General features: G+C 29.6%; 1 protein-coding gene and 1 long non-coding RNA gene across 6 annotated transcripts; one reads left to right on the top strand and one right to left on the bottom strand.

Moving 5' to 3' along the window:
• The first annotated feature begins 325 nt into the window (after positions 1-325).
• On the top strand, positions 326-24,929 carry LOC111678500 (tyrosine-protein phosphatase non-receptor type 4). 5 transcript variants are annotated; one of them, XM_046951156.1, is made up of 14 exons: positions 326-576; positions 1,329-1,568; positions 13,135-13,759; positions 16,389-16,496; positions 16,597-16,689; positions 18,003-18,144; positions 18,217-18,425; positions 18,498-18,650; positions 19,613-19,764; positions 19,837-20,184; positions 20,246-21,553; positions 21,635-21,812; positions 24,079-24,249; positions 24,322-24,929. In XM_046951156.1, the coding sequence occupies exons 3-13, from the start codon at positions 13,619-13,621 to the stop codon at positions 24,205-24,207; spliced, it is 2,961 nt and encodes a 986-aa protein (XP_046807112.1). In that variant the 5' UTR covers positions 326-576; positions 1,329-1,568; positions 13,135-13,618; the 3' UTR covers positions 24,208-24,249; positions 24,322-24,929. The 5 variants fall into 5 exon arrangements, with proteins under 5 accessions (XP_046807112.1, XP_046807111.1, XP_046807109.1 ...); XM_046951155.1 differs by having other exon boundaries at positions 24,318-24,929; XM_046951153.1 differs by having other exon boundaries at positions 24,079-24,929.
• Positions 1,055-5,367, bottom strand: LOC124419955. The gene is made up of 2 exons (XR_006940942.1): positions 5,314-5,367; positions 1,055-1,330 (listed from the first exon to the last, which is right to left on the bottom strand). It is a non-coding gene; the product is annotated as an uncharacterized LOC124419955 (long non-coding RNA).
• Positions 24,930-26,699: the final 1,770 nt, after the last annotated feature.

The following is a 26,699-nucleotide window of genomic DNA, read 5'->3' as shown; positions in this document are numbered from 1 at the left end:
AGTTTAAATTCTCACAAAGCTAAAGAGTATAAAAGTAGAGAGTTGAAATAAAAATAGTTCTTCACGTGAGTTTAAAAAAAATCTCGTGAAAATGTGTTGCATAACAATAGAAGTACCTAAAATAGTATTCACGAATACACAAAATTTTTACTCTGATAGACAATTCCGATTTTCTAAATATATTTCGAATACCGTTTTAATTTAAAATCGTTGAAAATTTAAAAACTAAAACTTAGACGGCTTACAGACGATTTTAAGCCGCCGCCGTCATTTTTAGTCTCAATCGCCGCTAGTATTTGTCGGCGCAGGGCTCTTTGGTTTAGTTCGATAAAATTCATGTGCGGTGTTAAACGTCAAGTTCTTATTGTTTAATTACGAGAAAAAATATATATTTTTTAAGTGGATTTTATTTAATTTTCTTGAGTTTTTCATTCTTATCTACGATTTGCATTTTCATTCAATTATATGAAAATAGTATTTTAATTATTCTTTTCAAAGAAATCATTTCATATTTACAATTTTTGGTTAATGTGAAGCCGTGTTTGTGTGTGTATTATTTTTTTTAAGTGGAAAAAGGTGGGTTGTTTTGTTCAACTACTAAAAATACAAAAAGTACAAAATTTGTGTGAGTGATTACCGAAAAAAACCCAAAATATGCATACATATTAAATAATACTTAATGGGCAAGCAATACAACAATACAATTGGAAAATTAAATATAATGTACTAAAAATATATTGTGTGAAAAAAATAAGAAAATATTACAGGCTGATTACTCATCGTCATTAACGTTTTGCGTCCCCTTAATTTTTCGTGTGATATTTTTAGTCTGTAGTTTTAAAGAAGAAAATATAAATTTAAAAATAAATATCCTTGATACCCTTTGCTGCCATCATCTTCACATACTATGTACACCACCATATAATAGATTTATTATTTGGCCTTTTTTTCTTTGAAACAAAATCTTAAAAGTGTGCAATGCCTGATGCATTATTTACAGTAGACAGAAGAAAAAACAATTTTACAAGAAAATAAAACATTGAAAGTGTCAATGTTCGTTGAACTGTATTTTAGTTATTGTTGTTGTTTTATTTCTTACTTGAGTATTATATATATGTTTTAAATGTTTACGTGAGTGAGTGTGTGCATTTTTTATTACAAGTTTTTCTGTATGTTAATCGAGATTTTATATACAATCACTCTCAATCACTATTCTCTCTTCATCATCTTAACCCGCATTATAAATCTTCCGGTTGTCATCTTTGTTATTTTTCTAAATCTGCAATGTTTTTCTAAAGTGCAATTTGTTCTTTTTTCTTCATTATTAGAGCTAAAAAATAGAACAGCAAATATTGTTATTTGTTGTTAAAAATAAAATTGAATTAATCAAAGTTTTGTCAATCACTGCCTGCCCATCTTACACTCCGTGCAGAAGAGATCAAAACCAAACATAAAATATATGTGTACATAAATTGACAACATCAAATCTGATTGACATCCTCCTAATTGAATTAAATTACTTTTATAATCGTTAAAAAAGAAATCAATTTTGAAACAGACATATCAAGGTAAGTTTAAAGATTTATGTTTTATGTAAATATTTTATTTATTTTTTAATATGTAGTTGTACCTATATAGATTTTATTATAAATGAAATATGTATTTAGTTTTTTCAATAAAAACACTGTTACAAATGCAACAAGTCAAATCTTTTGACCACTAGAAGTTTTTTTTGGTTTAAAAATTTGTTTGAAATAGAGCTGAACTAGAAATGAACTGGAACTGAACTAGAACTGAACTAGAACTGAACTAGAACTGAACTATAACTGAACTAAAACTGAACTAGAACTGAACTAGAACAGAAATAGAACTGAACTAGAACTGAACTAGAACTGAACTAGAACTGAACTAGAACTAGAACTGAACTAGAACTAGAACTGAACTAGAACTAAACTAGAACAGAACTAGAACTGAACTAGAACTGCACTGAACTAGAACTGAACTTGAACTGAACTAGAACTGAACTAGAACTGAACTAGAACTGAACTAGAACTGAACTAGAACTGAACTAGAACTGAACTAGAACTGAACTAGAACTGAACTAGAACTGAACTAGAACTGAACTAGAACTGAACTAGAACTGAACTAGAACTGAACTAGAACTGAACTAGAACTGAACTAGAACTAAACTAGAACTGAACTAGAACTGCACTAGAACTGCACTAGAACTGAACTAGAATTGAACTAGAACTGAACTAGAACTGAACTAGAACTGAACTAGAACTGAACTAATACTGAACTGAAACAGAACTAGAAATTAACCTTAACATTAGGTAAATTACTTGTTTGATACTGTACTATTTAATTTAATATGTTTAATTTCTTATTGTTTTTTTTTTCGTGTAAGTTTGCACGCATAAATAAAGAAATTGTATGGTCATTTTTTAAATATGTCGATAAACTCCTAAATTAGTATTAATTTTTTATGTTCTTATTTGCCCACGTTTCTTATTAATAAATATTTAATGAATTTATATGTCCCTTGATTCACATTTTCCGCAATAATTTAACAATGTTTTAAATACACATACCCAAGAACAAAAAATGTGTATACGAGGTTAAAAATTAAAAGTTTTTTAAATAAAAACTCATATTTATTTGCTGAATTCCCTCAAAAAGTGAAATATTAACTTTAGTAACAGTTTATAATTTAAATTTAGGAAAATGTATATAAATATATATATATTTTTTTAATTATAAATTGTTTACTCTACAAAGTTAAATTTAATATAACATTTTGCAATAACATTTCAGATGGCCCTCATATATAGTCTGATATGTAACCAACTAACTCACCGTCTTGTGCTAATTTATCAACTTGTATAGTAAAATGGTTTTTATACAAAACTTGCATGTAACATGCAACTTTATGTCATACAAACTTAATTCAGAGGGTAGTTTTGCAATTCTTTGTTGTATGTTTATTTGTTTTACATATTTTCAAGAAAAATGTATCCATGACATCCATTCTCAAGTCATACATATTCATTTGTAACGCTTGTATGTATAAAATATGCGAACGAAAAGGTTTCCTTCTTAAATTTGCTTTTCTTTATTATTATTGTATGGAGTGGCTATTAAGGGGGAAGGGAGGTTATTTTAAAACATAGATTAACCTAAATTATTGGCAAAAAGGGGGGATTCTTTCGTGACATTATATTTATAGATTTTTACATGTAGGTATGTATCTACATATAATTAGAATAAATGTTTTTTTGTATAAATTATATGCATATAGATATTGTATCATACAATATGGTATAATTAATATGTAAATATTATTTTGTTGATTTTTAAAAAATATAGCATTATATAATGTATAATATTGATAGTGTTATTTAAGGGCGGTTTCTTACTACTCAGTTAAACTAGGCTTAAGTCGCTGTTAAATTAAACTCGGAACAAATATAGGCGGACTTTGATCTATGATTGTGTTTTTCAGTTATGGATCTAGGATTCGTTAACTTTGTTAGTATTGCCAACTTTTCAGTTAAAAACATAAACAATGAACAGCTGTTTTTTGCAAATATCACTTTTGTAAAATGTAAAATTTTAGAAAAAATCTAAAAATACCTTGAAAACAGCTTAACTTGCTGTTAGATTAAACTCGGAACAAATTCAGGCGGAATTTAACCGATGATTGTATTTTTCAGTTTTAGATTTAAGCTCAGTTAACTTTCTTAGTATTGCTAACTTTTCACTCAAAAACATAAACAATGAAAACAGCTGTTTTTTTTTTTTGCAAAAAATACTTTTGTAAAATGGAAAGATGTTAAATAAACATTTAAAACAATTATAAATAAAATACAACAAACAAATAAAATAATAAGTTTTTGTTCTTCCGAAATTAGTGTTTTATTGTTTTTGTTACATTCAGTTAAACTAAGATAATAAGATAACTGAAAAACACGAAACATATATTAAACCAGGTTTAACCAAAGAATTACATAAATTTTTTTACATTCAGTTAAACTAAGATAATAAGATAACTGAAAAACACGAAACATATATTAAACCAGGTTTAACCAAAGAAAGAAAAACTCGCCCTAAGTTTTTCTTCCGAATTCATTATTTTATTGTTTTTGTTTATTGTGTTTTCCCCCTTATAAATTAGGTATAATTGGCCAATTACACTCAGTTAAACTAAGATAGTAAGTAGCTTAACTAATTACTGAAAAACACAAAGAATGTATTAAACTAGGTTTAACCAAAGAACGAAGTTTATCTTTAGCAGAAAAACTCGCCCTTAAACATTTATAACGGAACTAGATATGAACTAGAACTGCGCTATTCTAGAACAGAACTCAACTAGAACTATAATGAAATATATCATAACGAGAACGTCGAGGTCCACACCACGCGTTCTACGCTTTCTCGCATTTTTTACGTATGTCAAGTAGAATCAATGTATTTATATGTTGAAAGTTATAAGCACAAAAGCTTAGAATGTCTTGAGGCGTAGAATGCTTTCTAATTTTATAAGCGGCGCACGAACATGTCAGCTGATTTTGACATTTTATATTCTTTATTGAATGCGTATTTATTAATTTGAATAAAATAAAATGACACATTCGTAATTCAGCTCTGGGTGAAAGAAGATCATCGTGCGTCATTGCTATTATCTTTTAAGGGCAATCAGGTCGTCCTTTTTGCTCTGCCTTCGAAAGTTTTACGTTTCACTATCGCATAGGTTTGGTGTGTGACGTCGGATAACGGTACCGCGTTACTTTTATTCGAGTTCTACATATTAACCATATGCATTCGGATTTAAAATCCAACTTTTGATTTTATACGTGGTGAAGACCCATAAAAAACTGATTGAATTTTGGTGGAGACCATTAGCTTAGTCTAAGCGATCTGGTTTCCTATACAAAGGTATTGGTCATTTCGGTATTTCTTGGATTGTTACCCTGGCACTATGCTTGCTTTATGCGGTGCCATTACTTTTTGTAACATATGTAGGGTATTATATGGTTGACCTCGCCCTACTATAATTTCTTACTTGTTTTTTTCTTAAGTACAAATGATTTAAATACATATATTAATTCTTTTTAAAATTTAAGAAAATCACACATTGATACAAATATTATTTTGCGCATTTAGTATTTTCACAATTTTTTCCTGCGAATTATACATATTTACTTAAACAAGTTTTTTTTAGGTTAAACAATCTATTATGAGAATTATCTATAATTTTTATTGTTGTAAACAAATTGAAATATATTCTATAAACATTTAAATACACGTTCTTACCTATTTAACAAAAACAAAAAGTACGCCATGTTAACAAGAATTTTTTATTTAATTTATTTCATCGTTGTATTCTATTTAAATAACAAAATTAAAGTTTAATTAAAAATATGCGATTTTTTGTGTTGTATTTATTAATACATATTTTTTTGTAAACAAAATCAAATTTAATCTCGACCCAAATACGCTAAGTTCATTAAAAATTGATAAAGTATTTTTTTTTGTTTTTGGTCGTACAATCAAATGTAGCTTTTTACCTACAATTCTATAGGCAGACTTTAACCGATGATTGTATTTTTCATTTATGGATCTAGGAGCAGTTAATTTAGTTAGTATTGCCAACGTTTCAGTCAAAAACATTAACAATGAACAGCTGTTTTTTGCAAATGTCACTTTTTACCTTCTGACTTAATTGTTTTAGGGCGGGTTTCTTACTGCTAAGTTAAACTAGGCTTTACTTACTGTTATATTAAACTCGGAACAAATTTAGGCGGAATTTAACCGATGATTGTGTTTTTCAGTTTTAGATTTAAGCTCAGTTAACTTTGTTAGTATTGCCAACTTTTCACTCAAAAACATAAACAAAGAACAGCTGTTTTTTGCAAACAATACTTTTGTAAAATGGAAAATTTTGGAAAAACATTTACAACAATAATAAATAAAACAAAACAATTCAGAAAATTGCAATTTACTTAAAATATTTTGTTTTTGTTCTACCGAAATCATTGTTTTATTGTTTTTGTTAATTGTGTTTTCTCACTAATAACTTAAGTTTAATTGGCCAATAACACTCAGTTAAACTAAGTTAATAAGTAACTTTACTGATAACTGAAAAACACAAAACATATAATAAACCAGATTTAACCAAAGAATGAAGATTATCTTTATCAGAAAAACTCGCCCTTATTGTTTTTGTTGATTGTGTGTTCTTACATATAGCTTAGGTTTAAACTCAGTTAATCCAATATAATAAGTAACTTTACTGATTACTGAAAAGCACGAAACATATGTTAAACCAGGTTTAACCAAAGAATGAGGATTATCTTTATCAGAAAAACCCGCCCTAAACATAGCAAAATTAGCTTACATAAATATTCAAACTTTATTAAAAATTTCAATAAGACGTTATTATAAAAATATTATAAATATTATATTTCTTATTATAAAAGGACTCCAGCGAAACTAGAACTAAATAAACTATTAATTTCAATATAATATTTAGGTTATTAAAACTTAATTAAACTGATTAAATATTAATGAAATTTTGTTTGTAAATCAAACAAGTATCAAATATGTTGTGACTACATTTTGTTTTTGTTTAATTACAATCACACACTTTTTTTACCAGATAGATTGAACAGTCGTAACAATAGGCCTTGTTTGCTTTATTCTATTTATTTGGGTGTGCATTTAATTAGTATTCCATGTCGTCATTATTGAATTGTGTTGCTTTTTTGTTGTTGTTTATTTTAGCAAATAATTTTAGTATCTGCTTTTGCTGCTGCTATTACTAGTTTACTCATAGTATGTTGTGCGTAAGTGATTGTATTATATGTTGCTATCGACGGTCAATGTAGTATTAACTGAATATTTGTTGTTACCATACCCTGCAGTATAATAGGATTCTAGGTAAGCATTTTATGAACAGTGAATTTTTCGACTTTTTTCATTTAATTAAAAGTCGACTTTTAGACTTTTAGTATTTTGTAAATAGTCGATTTTTTCTGACGTTTTTCGAATTTTCGACTTCTTCCCACTATTTTCGACTTTTCAATTATTTTTGACTATTTTTTACTTTTCAAGTTTTTCCGACTATTTTAGAGCTTTTGACTTTTTTTCAAATGTTTACGAATTTTTCGACTTTTTCGCCTTTTTACGACCTTTAAACTATATTCGATTTTTATCTACTTTTTGACTTTTTTCGTGTTTTTTCCGATCTTTTTCGACTATTTTCGACTCTTCGACTTTTCTTTACAAAGTCGACTTTTTAAATTTTTGCGTAGACAATAGTCGAGTTATCAAATTTTTGGAACAAAATGTCGATTGTTCGATTATTTGAAAGTCGATTTCTAGATTTTTATCACATGATTTATAAAATGATGACAAAAAAAGCTAGTTTCAATGGACGTATCTCTAGTCCCCCCGGGGACTATAAACAGGTGATGTCACTTCCCTCCTCTGCTAGTCCTTTGTATGATTTGTCATGGGGTCTAACCAGAGAAACACATAATCTGTCAAGTTGCCAGCAGAACTATGTCCTGGCTGTTCAGTTGGTTGAGGTTCCTTCGGAATCCACGTAGTGACTGCGGTTTAAACCCAAAGAACAAAGTTTCGGCTATACAACTCTAGAGGCTGTTGCCGACTTAACAGAGACCATACCATCTGCGTGGTTGTTAACGGAAGTGATGTTTTACATCTCAGAAGTTAAGCAACGGGGCAGCAATGGTCAGAGATTAGATAGCTCGAGTACTTGAGCAAAGTGCTTGGACACGAAGTGCATATACATAAATTGCAACATTCGTGTAAGATACACAAAGTGGCAGTGGTTAGGCCGACAAGGCAGGTTTTCACGTAAAGCACTTCAACTTCAGTCTACTCTTTAGATTACATAGGGATAGTGACTGTGATTAACTTACCGAGATTACAGTCTCAAAAAATATCCCATTAAAAATTGCTTAAATAAAAATCACAAACGTGTTTAGAGAACTGCGAAAAATAAGAGTTTTTATAACCCTTTGACAACTTTTCGAACTGCTGGGTACATTCTCTACCACTACTACTTTAAGATGGTTATGTCTACTCTTTAGATTACTTAGGGACAGTACTGTGATAATTGACTTACAAAGATTACATTCTCTAAAAAATATCCCATTATAAATTTCTCAAATAAAAATCACAAACGTGGTTAGATAATAGCGAAAAAAGAGCTTTATAAAACCACTTGATTACTTAACGAACTGCAGGGTATATTCTCTACTACCACTACTACTATTAGTTAGTTATGTTTCGTTGTCTACGCTGTCCAGTCATTGTGTACTTTAGGTATGACAAGTGTATTTTTTGTATAATAATGATATTATCACAGCAAAAAAAAGTAAAATAAAAAATAATTAACAAATAAAAATTCCATAACTTCCGCTACGTAATACTATGGATATTTATGGAGAGTAGTTCATATACATTCACGCTTATGAAAATACATTTCTAGCAATATTTTTTTCCTACTTTTAGTCGGAAATAATTTTGTTTGTCATCGTCATTTTAGAATGTAATATTTTTTTGTTAACAAGTTATGAACCTACTTTAGAGCAGAGATTTTATTGAGCTATATTTGCTTCATAAATCCATATTTGGACACACCATTAAATCTACTATCTAAGGGCGGGTTTCTTACTACTCAGTTAAACTAGGCTTAACATGATGTTAGATTAAACTCAGAACAAATTTAGGCGGACTTTAACCGATAATTGTGTTTTTCAGTTTTGGATTAAAGTTCAGTTAACTTTGTTAGTATTGCCAACTTTTCACTCAAACACATAAACAATGAACAGCTGTTTTTTACTTTTGTAAAATGAAAGATTTTGGTAAAATTTTAAATAAACATTTAAAACAATAATAAAAAACAAAACAAATTAAAAAATTTACAATTTACTTAAAAGATTAAGTTTTTGTTTTTCCAAAATTATTGTTTTATAGTTTTGGTTAATTGTATTTTCTTACTTATAACTTAAGTTTAATTGGCCAATAACACTTAGTTAAACTAAGATAATAAATAACGTTACTGTTTACTAAAAAACACAAAACATATATTAAACTAGGTTTAACCAAAGAATGAAGATTATCTCTATTAGAACAAGTAATATTTCTATATTCGGCTGTGCCGAATCTTATATACCCTTCACCAAGTATGTTTAAAAAAAAACAGTTTTTATTTATTTTGTATCTCTGCACACATGCCACACATAACATACACACAAACAAATATAAACTGTAGCAGAAAGAAATATTAACCGTTGTACTGTAATACCACCGTCAAACTGTATTACCACCCTCAAACAAATATGAGCTGTATTACCAACATAATACTGCTTTATCTCCTTGTTCTTGTTATATCCTTCACCTTCGTGAGAACAGAACATTATCCAAACATACAAAAAAATACACAGCTGAATAAAACCAAATACATCTCCACACGCTCATGTACATCTTTGTCCAATTCACAGTGTTGTTGTTGCTTTTTTAACAAAGCATGAAAAAATGTGGCTTTTTTGATAAAATTTTTAGAGGTTGTCTCGGATTTTTGCTCATATCTCCGTTATTTATAGACCGATTTTGCTGATTTTAAATAGCGATCTTCTCGAAAGCATGTCTAACTGAATTATTGAAGATTCGGATCTCGCCGATATCTCACCTTCTCACGAAGGTGAAGGGTATAAAAAAACCGCCCTAAGTTACAGATAAACTCCTTAAAAGACATCTTGTTTGGCTGCCATATTGGTTCCATTATCTTAAAAAACTACATTTTTTTGCCTAATCTAGTCAGCGATCAACAATATTATGAAAGATAATCATCACGGCATTAACATTATTGTTTAAGAAACAAAGCTCTCGGTTGAAAGATCTAAAAAATCATTAAGCTGAGAGGCTTTTTATATATTAAAATTTAACGTTTTGAAGGACAGCCTCTTAACTAATATACACTATGTAAAAGAGAGACATTTTGTCCTCACTTCAGTGTCTCTTTAGAAGGGAGAATAGTCTTCATTTTACAATCCCTAAATAATCTAGAGAGGGGACCCTTAAAAACTTAGGCCGAAAAAAGTCCTTTGCTATGCATTGAATCTTTTTGTGTAGATTTTTTTTCGACTGTCTCTTTGTAGTCTATGGAGTGACGATAAACTTCTTTGTAGACCAAGCACATGATAAAATATCTCACTATCTCGGTAACTAGTTACAAGCTTAAATATTATAATTACCATTATGTTGCCATGAAGGGTCAGATGAAGTATTGGGTCACGCACTAGCTATGGCAATTGCTTGTACGCGGCTTGATTTGAATAACGACAATGTGTAAAGTAAAAATCGATTAAGTGTCTTTAAAATAATAAACAATTGTAGTACCACCCTAATATCAATAAACCATTGATAAAAAAGTACAAATACAATATGAATATGTATATATTATATACATATATTACGAATAAATAACAAAAGAATGAAAAGGAAATTAATAACAAAATAAACATTGTTTATTGTATTACCTTTTAAGTGTTTTATACTTTAAAAGCTTTTTTAATTAAAGGACAATGCTTTTATACTTTAATGGAAACAACAGCAGAACAACTTTCCATAAAACTACATACATAGTTGGCATATAGATTTAAAAATTGAATACATATTTATATTTGGAAATTATTATTTTTTTTTTAATATTCATTGAAAAAAGATTGAGGACAAACTATTTTTAAGCAATTTAAATTTATAAATGGGAACATGTTGGATATCTTAAGTTTTTAGATATAAATCTTTCGTTTGTTATTTGGCAATGCAGTTTGTATTGCATATATTGAGTATTATCCGTGATATATAAATTAATATAATCCTTAAAAAGAAATATTACTTTCCACGTGGCCTGCGGTAGGTTAATGGTTAGTGTTCTAGTCTGGTAGATCGGAGGTGGTAGGTTCAATGCCTAGATATATTTCTTCGGATTTGATGTATATAAATACATCCTCCTTTCAAACTAACTAACTAACTAACTACTTTCCACAAAGATTGCCAGAATCGGTACTGATTCTCCTATCTGGATCATTCCGAACATTAACTGCCACTTAAAGTCGGTCATCAAGGCTAATGGACTTCTTTACCTTTTGCTGGATGATGAGGGTTGATCATCCCCAAATCTGGCTCCCTTAATTGTCTCCTTACGGGGATCTCTCGGAGCTACAGCTGGTTTACAGGGTCGGTCAATACCAGAACCTTTACCCTCCGTAAAGAAATCAGTAGGAGAGCAGACCGGAAATTTAACAGTCCTTTTTATCTTTTCTGGTGTCTTTTCTTTCTTACAGATCGCTCTAAAGAAATGAGCGCTTTGGTATTTGGGATACCACCCTCATTGCCTTTTTGGCAGACTGCAGGTTGATGAACCCATCGACCCATCACACTTTTGAGTGTTAGACGGGTTGATGGCATCATCCTGCTGTTGTCTCAGGAAGTGGACCAACCCAGAACATCACCAACTTGACCTATATTCTTTTGAATTTTGTAACACTTTGTCGTGGTCTTCTGAGAAGAAGTCTCTCCTTGACGAAAACTTTAAGGAATCTGCCTTTGATATCTTAGAGAAATATCTCATCGTTCATTGCCTTCTCCTCCTTCGTTTGGACTGTTTTACTAATATCTCGTAGAGGGACGCATGACTTCTCTTCCATGGCTACTTGTCGAACGACCTGTGACGATCTTCTCCCAAGTGTCTCCTTTGGAACCCCTTGGCTTCTTCAGTAGCAAATTATATCTTATCAGTCTGACTGCTAGCAAGCTCGTCGTCTGGCAGATATAAATTCTCCAGCTTCTGTGTTGCACTGGTTTTATCGTTGGATCCGAAGGAGTCACTTGACACCTCTACAAGACCCTCCACGTCCTTGCTCAACAATCCTGGCATAGAGGTCAATAAGGGTAATGTCACCGTCCTCCCATGTACTGTCCAACTCCCTATCATCCTCGTTAACCGTGAGGTCCAGATTGTCCCTACCTAACATGTCTATCACCCCCTGGCCCTTTTGCATTCCTGTTTGTTTTTGTATTGAATCTCTCTATTTTGAATCCCATGAGAAACCACGTTCAGACGGACTATCCACGCAGTGACAGCGTATGTGGACTAGGTTACTAAATTGTAACCGCACTTTTCCCTTACGCTGAGGGGAGCTGAAAGCAACTAGCCACAAAGAGCGAACCAGATCGAATAACATAACGTAAGGAAATAGGATTGGAAGACGCCATACGCACTATCTAGACAAGATGATTAACCTTTAGTTATACACTTCTTTGAAACCACATCTTCCCACGTCTAGATACCGAAACATTAGTCGCAGTAAGCTATAGCCACAATGTGTACTTAAGCCCTTGCATCACGACAAGATCGTTAACCTTGGTGAAGGCGTACTAGGTAGATTATATTCGAACCTTGTCAAGCCGTCCATATGCCAATGTTACAAATTGATCTTTAAGTGATTCCGTGACATCATTAAACAATCTTGGAATTGTAGAATGGTTTTTAAAAATATCAAAGGCCTTATGGCAAACAAGAAACTTTTAGGAATGGATAAGCAAAGGCTATGTATTCTGAAAGGATTTTTATGGGGAGTTGCATAATTAGGGCTTTTTTCAGTAAGTGGCACAGTAATATACCGGACGTTAACAGATTATGCGAGGATTGAGTATACAGTTGGTACAGTCATCTTGTGGTTTTTTACCACGTCCGTTATTTTTCGACAGGGTTCCTTTTTTAGGTTAAAATTCTGATTCCGTTCCTCTCTTTCTTTCTTAATTCCATTAATTTTCTTTTTCTCTTCTTTCTTTGTCTAATCTTTATGGATCATTACTTTCTACGAAGAGAATCACAATGATTCTCTCCGCACATTTTTTAATGCATTACAATTCTTATGCCACCGTTAAAAAAAATAATTAAATTTAAAAAATTAAAATTTTAAAATAGATTTTTTTCAATTATATATTTGATGTAAAAATTAAATTTTATTAAGTTTTTAATTTGTTTAACTTAAAACTAATTAATAATTTCATTTACATTATTTGTTTATCTTTTAGATACTGATGTCAAGACTGTCAAATCTATTGCTGAAAATTTTACAATTTTGAAAAAATTATATAAACAATAACAACAACAACAACAATTCCATCCAATTGAAAACGTCAATATTAAACTTTATATACAAAACTCAACATAAAACAATAGAAATATTATTGAAAAATATCTATTTTATGGTCGACTTATTAAATAAACATTGTTTTTGTTGTTGCCACACAAAAACAAACAATAATATTATTATTAGAATAACAAATCATATATACAACATACAATAATACAACTACATACATCACTACCTACATGATACATATTTACTAAACGATTGTTCGTTGTCTTTGTAAATTATTATTATTATTAATAATAATATTGACTAAACAATAAAAAGGAAAGAGAAAAAGCAAGCAGACAAGACGGATATTTAGTAAAGGAGAAAAAAATAAACAAGAAAAACTATTCTTCAAATTTCAATCATGGCATATTGCAATGCTTGAACGTTTCCGTTTATGTAATTTAAGTCGTCACTGTCGTTTACGATCTACAGAACTGGCTCGAGATAAGAAACAAAGACAACAATGTGTTACAATACTATTTCTCGATGACACTACCCAAACCTTTCGGATAGAGGTAAGTGTTGTTTATATAAAAATAAAATTTACTTTGCATGTTATTCAAATATTTTTTTTTTGCTTTTAAATTTTTATATAATTTTGCAAATATTTATAAATTATAATTTGTTTTATTGTTATCTGTTTTCTTCTTCTCTGTTTGTTTTTATTATAAAGTTTTTTTCACTTATTTATTTGTATTAAACTTAACTTTCACAATAATTGTACAGCAGTTGGGGTTTTAATTTTCATTTCAATTATGCTGCTGCTGTTGCAACTCCCTGCATGAGTGCAGTTTTAACCATCATTTTGTCTAAAATCTCATTTCATTTTTACTTTTCATTGTTTTGTAATCGTTAACAAAACATAAAACAACACGCACTTCTTCTTTCATTATCATTAGTTAAATAAATAGGGTTTTTAGTTGAAGTTTTAAAAATGTTTAGCAAAAATCTCATTGTAGACTTTTAAAAGAATCGAACAAGTAATGAGTTAAAATGCTAAAAAAAACTTCTTTTCACTACTTCTTCTTAAGCTCGCTTACAAATAGGGAGTTAAAGAAGTATATTTTGCTTACTAAGAAGTTGTTGAGTAAGCTGTTTTGTTTTTAATAATAAAAGGAAACCAGTGAGAATATAAAGCAGGAACTTCAGTTTGTTAGTTAGGTGTTCTACTCACCACCACCGCACCACTGCTAAATTATTTTATTGCGTTATTGGTTTTCAGATACAAAGTTATGTTATTTTTTTATAAAACACAATTCTTAACACGCAATTATATAATGTACAGAGAAAAAGACAAAGCCCAAAATAAAATACTTTCATTTAAAAGAAAGTCATTGCTCGAGTACTTCAAAGTAATGCAAACGGCAAGTAAATAGACATTGAAAAGTAAGGGGTTATGGAAGTACAACCCATTACCAGGTTTTTGCTGGGTTATAATGTGCTGAATGCCATAGCATTGTTATGTATAACGAAATTGGAAAAATTTCTGATCAGGAAGACAAAGCGTAATATTTAAACAAATCGAAACATATAAGATCACATAACACAACGAGCTTATAGGTTTGATGAACAACTCATTTTAGAATCTTTTACCATTAATAAGTTTTGTGCTTGTTTATGTTAGGAAGTAAGAGACATCCCCTATTTCTGGTACGAACGGGTGGAACCAGAGTTGTCTTTTGGAAGACCACACAGATCGAAAAGTTGTAGATCAGTGTGATCCGAACTGTGACCTCTGGTGGTAGGTGGGTTCCTGAATGAGGTTGTTGTTGTTGTAACAGCTTAAACTATAAAATTTTTAATCCGGGGCTTTTGAATTTGCGTCCAAGCCAACAAATGGGGCTACGTCGATAGGGTTCGTCCATAAATCCATTGGGCTAAGTGAAGTAGGGCGAACTGGATAGTTGAATATGTGGTAGGTATCATGAGGACCCTGTCCACATGCTAAGCATATATTGGGGACGGCACGGTCTATGCGGGACCAGCGGGCGTTGAACCTGTTGCTCAATCCCGATCTCAGTTGTACCAGAGCAACTCTTGTTTTCCGCGTATACGAATTCCGATCTAAGGGATCCTGCATATACATTCGTATGCTCTCTTCGTATACAAGAAGGTCCTTCCTGACATTCCTCGGGGGAGCATCCAACTGTGTGATGTTAATGTTGGGATGACTCCTATGTACGTTGTAGCTCGGAGGATATTCCATTCCTTAGTGACCTTAGTCCGAATTCAAAGCTCGAAGTGATTGGAATACTTCAACTGGGTGATTTCATAAATCCATTACACAAAGTGCAGTAGGGTTGGCTGTGAAGTTGAATATGTGGTGAACGTCATGAAGACCTTGATCGGGACATTCGATGGACGGTCTATACGTGATCAGCAGGCATTAAGCCTGTTTATCCCGATCTAAGATGTGCCACAACTACTCTTGTTTTCCACGGCAGGTTTTTTGTATCTGCTATGAGTAAAGCAGGCATTAAGCCTGTTCATCCCAATCTAAGATGTACCATAACTACTCTTGTTTTCCACGGCAGGTTTTCTGTATCTGCTGTGAGTAATGGGCGACCTCCAAGTACGACGTTCATGCGCGTAACAATACTATTACGCTAGGGTTGATAATGGACTTTGATATCTATAAAGTCTTTAAATACTTGAAAAAATTATATTGTAGAAATTACGGGTTTCTTACTACTCATTTAAACTAGGCTTAACTTAACGGAACAAATTTAGGTGGACTTTAATCGATGATTGTGTTTTTCTGTCATAGATTTAAGTTCAGTTAACTTTGTTAGTATTGCCAACTTTTCACTCAAAAACATAAACAATGAACAGCTGTTTTTGCAAATAATACTTTTATAAAATGAAAAATTTTGATTAATAAATAATATAACAACTAAAACTAAATCTGTACTTATTATTATACATGTATTTTATAGATCATTTTATTTCATTACACATAATAAAACCACTTTCATAATTGTGGTTTAAGTCAATACACTTCATTTATAGAATTTTGAAATTACTGGAATTGAAAGAATTTCTATAAAACTAATAATATTGAAAATACAATTAAAAGAAGCCTTTAAAATAAACATACATACTCTAATGCTAATAACTTGAATTTGAATAATGTATTTATTACAGAAACGTGCCAAAGGTGGCGATTTACTTGAACAAGTATATCAGTTTCTAGAACTATCCGAAAGGGATTATTTTGGTTTATTATTTCCCACAAAACCTGGCGATGTTGTGGTATGTATTTTATAATATATTAATTATAATATTGTGTTATTGAAACCAGTAATAGTAATTTTATGTAATAAAAAATTTATTTATATATAATTTAATATAGCGATGGGTTGATGCACAAAAACCATTTAAAAAACAATGCAATAGTATTGCATGGGATAATGACACCGTTCCATTATTAGAATTTAGAGTTAAGGTATGTAATATAAAACAAATACAGTGAATCAATTAAGTAATTTGCCTATGTGAAATTTTATAAATTTAAAGAAAAAACTTTATGTGAACAATTATTTTTTAGCAAAATAAAGCAATTTGTTTGTTGTATTTTTTAAAGAATATCTTATATTTTAATTTTCTATCATAAAAAGTACGGTCGTTATATTAATTAACGAGATTTTTGATAAAATGTGAAGGTATTGTTAATTTTTTTTGGATCAATAAAGTATTTTGCTTTTTTAGGTTTTTTGTTCATTATTTTAATATTGCTGCATCATTTTATAATGTTTTACTAATTTTATTACTCCTATATATTAGAATAACATTTTTAGATACGACTAAATTTGGACATTTCTTAACCGATTTATTATCTTATATACCTATCAGAATTTATCAATATTTGACTTAACATGAAATCTATGGTTTCTTTCATTAAATTTCAAAAATAATAAGTAATTTTGAATTGGATATATGATATATTAGATAATCAATGGATTTGGACCTAGAAAAAAAGTTTTGTGAGGTATAAATCTATATATTATAACAAAAATAATCCGTATTTTCCTGTACTACACGACAGTTCACTTTACCTTCGGTTCCAAGCAACCTAAGGGTTCGTATATAGATTTTGAAAAAGATAAATCAGTAATCCAATAGTTTTCCTTGGATACAAGTCGCCTCCCTTTGACAGTTAAAGATTTTGAAAGAGTACTCAGTGCGTTTTTTCTAATAATTCTTTGGATCATTTCATCTATTACTATATTTTGTATTTTTTAATGTTAAACATTTTATAATTATATTTTATTGATTTACACTTGTTCTAGAAATCTAAACTAATTTTTTTTATCGAAATTGCCTCAGCATTATCTTTTAAACATTTTAAGGCAAATAACATGTCATTTTCACCCAATGAGGATATGATTTTTGCAAATTGAAAAATACTTAACACTCTTCCTTTTAACAATAAAACAATAAATTCCAAAAATAATTAAAAAAATAATTTGAAAACCCCAATGAAATTAACCGGAATTCTCAATATGCAAAATACTTTATTGACATGCAAATTCTGATGAAAAAAATGTATTTTAATATTTTTTTTTTTAATTTTTCCCATTTTACACAATCTCTATTTTTAATTGGAAAACTTATATTTACTTTTTACCTGTTTACTCGAATTTTATTTATGAACAAAAAACAAAATTCTCTTTAAAAAAGGTAGGCAAAAAACTTAGTTGATTTACTGTATATCTATTATATACAAACAATATACTTATTTGTTATTATTATTATTAGTTTTATGTAAGTGATCCCAGCCGTTTACAAGAAGAATATACACGTTATCAATTTTATTTGCAAATAAAACGTAACATTTTATTGGGCAAACTGCCATGTTCAATTAATACACAATGTCTCTTAGCTAGTTATACTGTGCAATGTAAGTTTTACTTTTTTGTTTTCTAATATTTAAATTATTGTCAAATTAATAATATTGTTTTTTTTGCTTTAGCTGAACTAGGTGATTTCAATCCTATAGAACATCAACCGGGCTACTTAAGTAATTTACAATTATTAGCCGATCAATCATCAGATGCTGAACGTAAAATATCGGAATTACATAAATTACATCGTGGTCAGTTGCCAGCTGATGCTGAATATAATTATTTGGAACATGCTAAAAGACTTGATTTATATGGCATTGATTTGCATAAAGCCATGGTAAATGTTGCTTAATATTATATTGTTTAAAACATTTTTGCTTACTTACATCTTCGTTTTTTTTGGTTCTAGGATTCCAATGGCAAAGATTTACAATTGGGTGTTTCTGCTATAGGTCTTTTAGTTTTTCAAAACTCTTTACGTATTAATACCTTTTCTTGGTCCAAAATGGTTAAGGTTTCATTTAAACGTAAAGATTTTTTTATACAACTACGTCGAGAACCGGTAAGTTGATAAAAAAATACAACAATCACGTATTTATATTTCCGAAATTTTCTCTTTTTTTATACAAATTTATGAAGTTTTCTCTCTTTTTATAACCTTTACCTTCGTGAGAAGGGTAAATATAAGTTTGTCATTCCGTTTGTAATTTCTATAATATAATTTTTCGACCCTATAAAGTATGTATATTCTGGATCCTTATAGATAGCGGAGTCGATTAAGCCATGTCCGTCTATATGTCTGTCCGTCTGTCTGTCTGTTGAAATCAGTTTTTAAAGGACCCCAGATATCGGCGAGATCCGAATCTTCAATAATTCTGTTAGACATGCTTTCGAGAAGATCGCTATTTAAAATCAGCAAAATCGTTCTATAAATAACAGAAATATGAGCAAAAATCCGAGACAAACTCTGAAAATTCCATTAAAAAAAGCTACATTTGTTTCATGCTTTGTTAAAAAAAAGCAACAACAACACTGTGAATTGGATAAAGATGTACATGTGCGTGTGGAGATGTATTTGGTTTTATTCAGCTGTGTATATTTTTGTATGTTTGGATGCTGTTCTGTTCTCACGTAGGTAAGGAGATAAAGCAGTAAGGAGATAAAGCAGTAATATGTTGGTAATACAGCTCATATTTGTTTGAGGGTGGTAATACAGTTTGCCGGTGGTAGTACAACGGTTAATATTTCTTTCTGCCGCAGTTTATATTTGTTTGTGTGTATGTTATGTGTGACATGTGTGCAAAGATACAAAATAAATAAAAACTGTATTTTAAAACATACTTGGTGAAGGGTATATAAAATTCGGCACAGCCGAATATAGAAATATTACTTGTTATAAATTTTTTTCATATACATAGAATTTTTTCTACTTATATAGAAAATTTTGAAATTTTCCCATTTTGTATAGAAAACTTTCTCCTGTGATCTATATTAATAAAAAAAATGTATTCATTTAAATTCTAGTCGGAAAGCTATGACACTTTATTGGGTTTTAGTATGAATTCTCATAAACATGCCAAGGCTTTGTGGAAATCTTGTGTAGAGCATCATTCATTCTTCCGCCTAAAGAGACCTCATCGTCTTTCGCGCTTCCTTAATTTAAGTTTAGGATCAAAGTGAGTAAATTTTTGTAACTAGAATTCCAAAGAATTTTAAAATCTTTTTGTTATCAAAATTTCTGTTACAAGTAGATTCTATTATTCTGGACGCACCGAGCTTCAAGCTGTACAAGAATCAAAGCAACGTGCTAAAATCCATAAAGCTTTTGTTCGTTCTCCCAGTAAACGTTTAATAACTATTGGACCGGGTGGTACTACAACATCACCATTGGCTAATGGTGGCAGTGGATCCGATAGCAATGGTAGTGTTTCACATAATGGTAAAACTCCGTCCGCAATAGCTGCTGCACACACGTCCATTTTAACCATAACAAAAACTAGCCGTCCTCATCATGACAATAAGGTTACGTCCAAACAATTGGATTCAATGCCACGCAAAGCTTGGGAGCAACACAGCGATGAATATGATATACAACTGTAGGTAGTCAATTGTAGAAATTGCTATTGTCTTACTAAATTTTCCTTTATCCAAAACTAGTGATACCGGCTATATTGAACAGTGCAGTCGACGTTTCGAGTCTCCAGTTCCGGCATATAGTACAGGTTCCCACAGTCCCAATGGCACGCAAATGGGTGCAGCTATAACCACCTATATTAATGGCTGTTCAACAGCACCTGAAAGTGGCAGTGATTTGATAACCATACGTTTGTTGGCCGATGAACATGGACGTTTTGGCTTCAATGTTAAGGGAGGCATTGATTTAAGTTTACCAGTACAAGTATCAAAAGTTGTACCTAATACTCCAGCCGATCGCTGTACGCCTCAAGTACGTGAAGGCGATGAAGTTGTTCTTATAAATGGCCGAGAGGTACATGGTCTGAAGCACGAACAAGTTGTAAGCATGATAAAAGAATGTCGTACGACCCGCAATGGTGAGCTATTGCTGACCATGAGACCTGGGGGTAGGGCTGCTGCTTTCACCGAAGAAGAGGAGCCACTGTATCAATATGTGCCAGAGAATGATGAAATCGGCTCACATTCAAATCTCTTAGATGGTGATGCTTTATTCACTCAAAGTCTTTTGTTATTAAGTGATGGTTTGGCTTCCGGTGCCTTGTTGGCCCAATATGAATTGATGTATCGTAAAAATCCCGATTTACTTATAACGGAAGCTCGCAAACCGGAAAATATTGCTAAAAATCGTTATCGTGACATATCGCCATATGATTGCACTCGTGTATCTCTTGTAAATTGCTCAAGTGGTGATTACATCAATGCCAATTATGTTAATATGGAAATACCGGGTGGCATCAATCGTTATATAGCCACCCAGGGACCATTGGCCACTACCACCGCCGACTTTTGGCGCATGGTTCAACAGGAAAGTAGCCATTTGGTGGTAATGCTTACAACTGTTATGGAAGCGGGTCGACAGAAATGTCATCAATATTGGCCAGTAACGGGTGAAGAACTTCAATTGGGAGAGGGTTTCTCGGTAAAATGTCTTAGCGAGAAACCCGATGAGACTGGTAGTTTTGTATTTAGGGAATTTTTATTATGCGATAAGCGTACCGGTGAACAGCGTCATATACAACACATGCAATATCTTGCCTGGCCAGATCATTGTGTGCCAGCTGATCCAAATTTATTTTTAGAATTTGTCGAACGTGTGCGTAATGCGCGTAATCGTACGTTATTGCAGGAGATTGAAGAGAGTCTCAAGCAGGTGCGTTTGCTAGATGCAGACGCTGATGAAAATGGTGGTCTTATGAGTGAACGTAAATGTGCTGCCAGTAATGGTGTTACACCCGAAGATGAAACACCAGTTTCTACAAGTGTTCATCAGTAAGTTATTAATTGATAATATATATATTTTTTGTTTATTTACTTATAATTTACTTTTTCTTTTACTTGTTTCTCTTTAAGATGTATTAGTGCTGCCAATCCACCTGTGATAGTTCATTGCTCAGCTGGTATTGGACGTACTGGTGTACTTATACTTATGGATACAGCTCTGGCTTTGATGGAGGCTCGAGAACCAGTTTATCCTTTAGATATTGTTCGTACAATGCGTGATCAGAGAGCGTGTATGGTGCAAAATGTGGTAAGTTACATTTTTTTCTTCAATTTCCCGTTTATAGATAGCGGAGTCAATTAAGCCATGTCCGTCTGTCTGTCTGTATGTTTGTTGAAATCAGATTTTAAAAGACCCCGGATCCGAATCTTTAATAATTCTTTCGGGAAGATCGCTATTGAAAATCAACAAAATCTGTCCATAAATAACGGAGATATGAGCAAAAATCCGAGACAACCTCTGAAAATTCCATAAAAAATTTAGATTTTTTACTCATGCTCAGACAGAAATTGCAGAAAACATATGGTAAATTTTGTTATTGTACTCTTGTTTATAAAAACAAGGCAGAGCGACAGCTGCAAAGTAAGAGTAGCAGAGCGAAAGCAGCACTAGTGTGTTGTTATGTATGTGGAGCCTGGCTTAAGTTAGAAGCCATAAAAGGGAACCTTTTGGTACTTTTTCATTTTTCAAAATGCACTTTTTGAATTTTCTATAATATTGAACTTAGAAACATGAAATTAAGTATGTAGAGTCTGAATTAGGTGAGAATCGGAAAAAGTAAGCTTTTTGGTACTTTTTTGTTTTTTTAAAAGGTACTTTTTGAATTGTCTATAATATTGAACCTATAAGTTTAACTAAGGGTACTTTTTGAGTTTTCTATAAGAATGAACTAGAAACATATAATTAAGTATGAAGAGCCCAGATTTGACGAGAACACATCAATGGGAATTTGTTGGTACTTTCTCGTTTTGCAAAAGGTACATTTTGAATTTTTTATAATATTGAACCGAGAAATATTATGTAGAGTCGGACTAAGTTGAGAACCGAAAACGTGAACTTTTTGGTACTTTTTTACTTTTTTAAAAGGTACTTTTTGAATTTTCTACGATATTGAACCTAGAAATATGAAATTGTGTATGTAGAGTCTAAATTAGGTTGAAACCCATAAAAGGTGACTTTTTCGAATCTAAAAACATGAAATTAAGCCTGAAGTGTAAATATAAAATTACTTTTTGGTACCGATTGTTTTTTTAACACACCATAGTGGAGGGTATATAAGACTCAACACTACTGAATTTAGAACTCTTAGGGCGGGTTTTTCCGATAAAGATAATCTACATTCTTTGGTTAAACCTGGTTTAATATATGTTTCTTGTTTTTCAGTTATCAGTAAAGTTACATATTATCTTAGTTTAACTAAGTGTAATTGGACAATTAAACTCAAGTTATAAGTGAGAATGATTTCGGAAGAACAAAAACATGATATTTTAAGTAAATTGCAATTTTCTGATTTGTTTCGTTTTATTTATTATTGTTTTAAAAGTTTATTTAACATTTTTCCAAAATTTTCCATTTTACAAAAATATTGTTTGCAAAAAACAGTTGTTCATTGTTTATGTTTTTGAGTGAAAACTTGGCAACACTAACAAAGTTAACTGAGCTTAAATCTAAAACTTATCGGTTAAAGTCCGCCTAAATTTGTTCCGAGTTTAATCTAACAGCAAGTTAAGCCTAGTTTAACTGATGAGTAAGAAACCCGCCTTTATTGTTTTAGATAATTTTTACAAATCTATTCTTTTTAATAAAAAATTAATGCTTTTGCGGAAAAAGTATTCTCTGTTTAATTAAAATCATTTCATAGATTTTGGATAATTTGTAAATGTTCTCTTTTTATACAAAAATTTTGAATTTTTCTCATTTTCAAAGAAAGTTTTCCCTCTTTAATAAAACTTTTTTTAAAGAAAATTTTTGAAATTTTCTCTATTTTATAGAAAATTTTAAAATTTTTCTCATTGTCTCAGAAAGTTTTTAGTGTTTAATAAAAATGTTCTACTTTTTACTGTAAAATTTCGAAATGTTGTCTTTATTATAGAAAATTTTGAAAATGTTTAATTATTACCGAAATTTTCGTCTTTTTTAGGAAATTTTTTTTATTTTTATAAAACATTTTCGAAATGTTGTTTTTGTATAAAAATATTTCTAAATTATGTTTTTTTTATAAAACTTTTTAGAATTCTTGTCTTTTTAGAAAATTTTGAAATTTTATAAAGATAATTTCCTAAATTATCACTTTTTTATAGAAGTTTTTCAAATCATCTCGTTTTTATAGAACATTTTCAAAATTTTCTCTTTTCTAAAGAAAATTTTTTTAATATTCTCTTTATAGAAAATTGTATAACTTTTAAGAAAATGTTCAATATTATTTTGAAACTTTATATTTATTTTAACAATAGTTTAATATATTCAAATTTAATAATTAAATAAATTTATGTTGTTTCTCTTTTTTCACTTCCAGAGCCAATATCGTTTTGTGTGTGAATGTATCTGTGCTGCTTATATGAAAATGTCACGCAATAGTGCTTTACTGGCACAAGAAGATGATGACGACGATGATGTAGAAGATGACGAAGACAATGTTGATTAGAGACATAAACAAAATATGTACTTTATTATAAATTAACTATTGGTAATAATGCACGTGCCTATCTCTTTAATTGGAACCACAATAATCTAATACAAATCTCTCTCTCTCAGACAGACATACACACACACACACTCTCTCACTCAAACACTAAACCATATATTTATGACAGTAACTGAAACACGCATATGGAAAATAAATTATATATACATATAGACATACAAACATTATATATATTTTTTATATAAAACTTACAGAAAATGAAATTTATATAATAATAAACAACAACAACCAACCATACATAAAAGAAATATATGCATAATTAAACCTTATTTAATTTTAAGATTCAAAATAATTGTATACGTATTTTTTCCAATAATAATTACTTCCTCGTTCCCTTCCCACCAAAAATATAATAATTTTCTTAAAAAAAAAAAAAATTGTTATAATTTTAATATTTTTTCAATTTATTTTGAAAATTATTTTAAAAATGATTTAAACAATTTTCTGCAACGATTTAAAAAAGCATTTAAAATGTCTATAAAATTTTGTTTTTAAAATTTATAAAAAAAAAACTTTAAACAAAAACTTCAACAAAAAGTTGAAATTTATTAATATACAATCATTGTCAAATCTCTTCCCTTTATACACTTTAATTGATTATATAATTTTGTAAGTTAAATTAAAAAAGAAAAAAGTTTTCTTAGCTCATAAGTTTCCCCCCCCCCCCAAAAAAAAACCCAATTAAATACATAATATACTTATTACATACATAAATATAATTTTTTTCTTTTAAACCGTTTGCTTAAACTTCAACCACAATTCATTATTGAAATATATATCTCTGTAATGAATTCTTTACAAATTCAATTACTTGTCGTCACTGCTATTTAAATTTTTACTATTAACTAGAATGTAAACATTTAAAAGGAATAAAATAAAAACGAAACAAACAAGAACTATTAGTATTCTAGCACCAAAAACATATTTATGCTAAAATATACATAAAACAAACATGCATACACATTACATAATATACATACATACATAGATGCATACATATATACATACATATATTTATTATTGTAATAAACATTTTACAATGTAGTTTCTCGTTTAATTATAATGTTTGTCTCTTATATTTTGTAAAGAAAAAAAATTAAATAAATAAATAAAAACGAAAAATAAATATCATTAAATAAAAATTAATTCTTTTTAAATCTATAAATACATTTTCATTAATATTTTAACATTTTGGAGATTTGAAAAGTTAGTTCTTATAGAATATTTCTAATTTCGAAATTTTCTCTTTTTTATAAAATATTTTTTGAAACTTTTTCTTTTTGTAAACAAATTAAAACTTTCTCTTTGTTAAAATATTCCAAATTTTGTCTTTTGTATATAAAGTTATAGAAGTTTACTACTTTTTATAGAAAATTCTCTCTTTTTATATTAAATTGTCGAAATTTTCTCTTTTTATAGAAAATTTTTAAAAATTTCTCTTTTTAAAACAATTTTCTGTTTCTCTTTTTAAAGAAGTTTTTCAAATCATCTCGTTTTTATAGAAATTTTCAAAATTTTCTCTTTTTAAAGAAATTTTTCTTTTTTTAAAGAAAATTTTCTAAATTTTCTATTTTTAAAGAAAACTTTCGAAATACTCTCCTTTTAAGAAAATTTTCGAAATTATCCCTTTTTATAGAAAATATTCGGAATTTTCTCTTATTTTTAGAGTATTTTCAAAATTTTCTCGAAATTTTTTCATTTTATAAAATTTTTCGATTTTTTATAGAAATTTTACGAAATTTTCTCCTTTTATAGAAAATTTTCGAAATTCTCTGTTTTTATATAAAATTATTAGAAATTCTCTCCTTTTATTCTCTCTTTTTTGTAGAACATTTTCGAAAAACTTTAATTTTTATAGAATCTAATCAAAAATTATTAATTTTTACAGAATTTAAATAAAAAAAATAATAAACAGGAAATTTATAAAGTATTTTCAAATTTTTTTTCTTTTTATATATTTTGCTCTTTTTACAAAAATTTTCGAAATTCTCTTCCTTTATGGAAAATGTTTTAAATTCTCTTCTTTTATAGAAAATTTCTAAATTTTCTCTTTTTATAGAATTTTTTCGAAAAACTTCAATTCTTATAGAATTTATTCAAAAATTTATAATTTTTACAGAATTTTCGAAAATTTAAATTAAAAAAAAATCGAAATTTTCTCTTATTATAGAAAAAATTCGAAAAAAATTTTTTTATAAAGTATTTTCGAAATTTTCTCTTTTTATAGAACATTTTTGAAATTTGTTCTTTTATAGAAAATTTTTAAAATTTTCGAAATTCTCTCCTTTTATATTTTATATTATATTTTCGAGATTCTCTCCTTTTATAGAAAATTTTCGAAATTCTCTCCTTTTATAGAAAATTTTCGAAATTCTCTCCTTTTATAGAAAATTTCTATATTTTCTCCATTTATAAAACATTTTCGAAATTTT

Source organism: Lucilia cuprina, chromosome 5 (assembly GCF_022045245.1).
Source record: "Lucilia cuprina isolate Lc7/37 chromosome 5, ASM2204524v1, whole genome shotgun sequence".
Classification (NCBI taxonomy): Eukaryota; Metazoa; Arthropoda; class Insecta; order Diptera; family Calliphoridae; genus Lucilia; species Lucilia cuprina.
The sequence above is the reverse complement of the archived record's forward strand: the minus strand, read 5'-3'. Positions and strand labels throughout refer to the sequence as shown.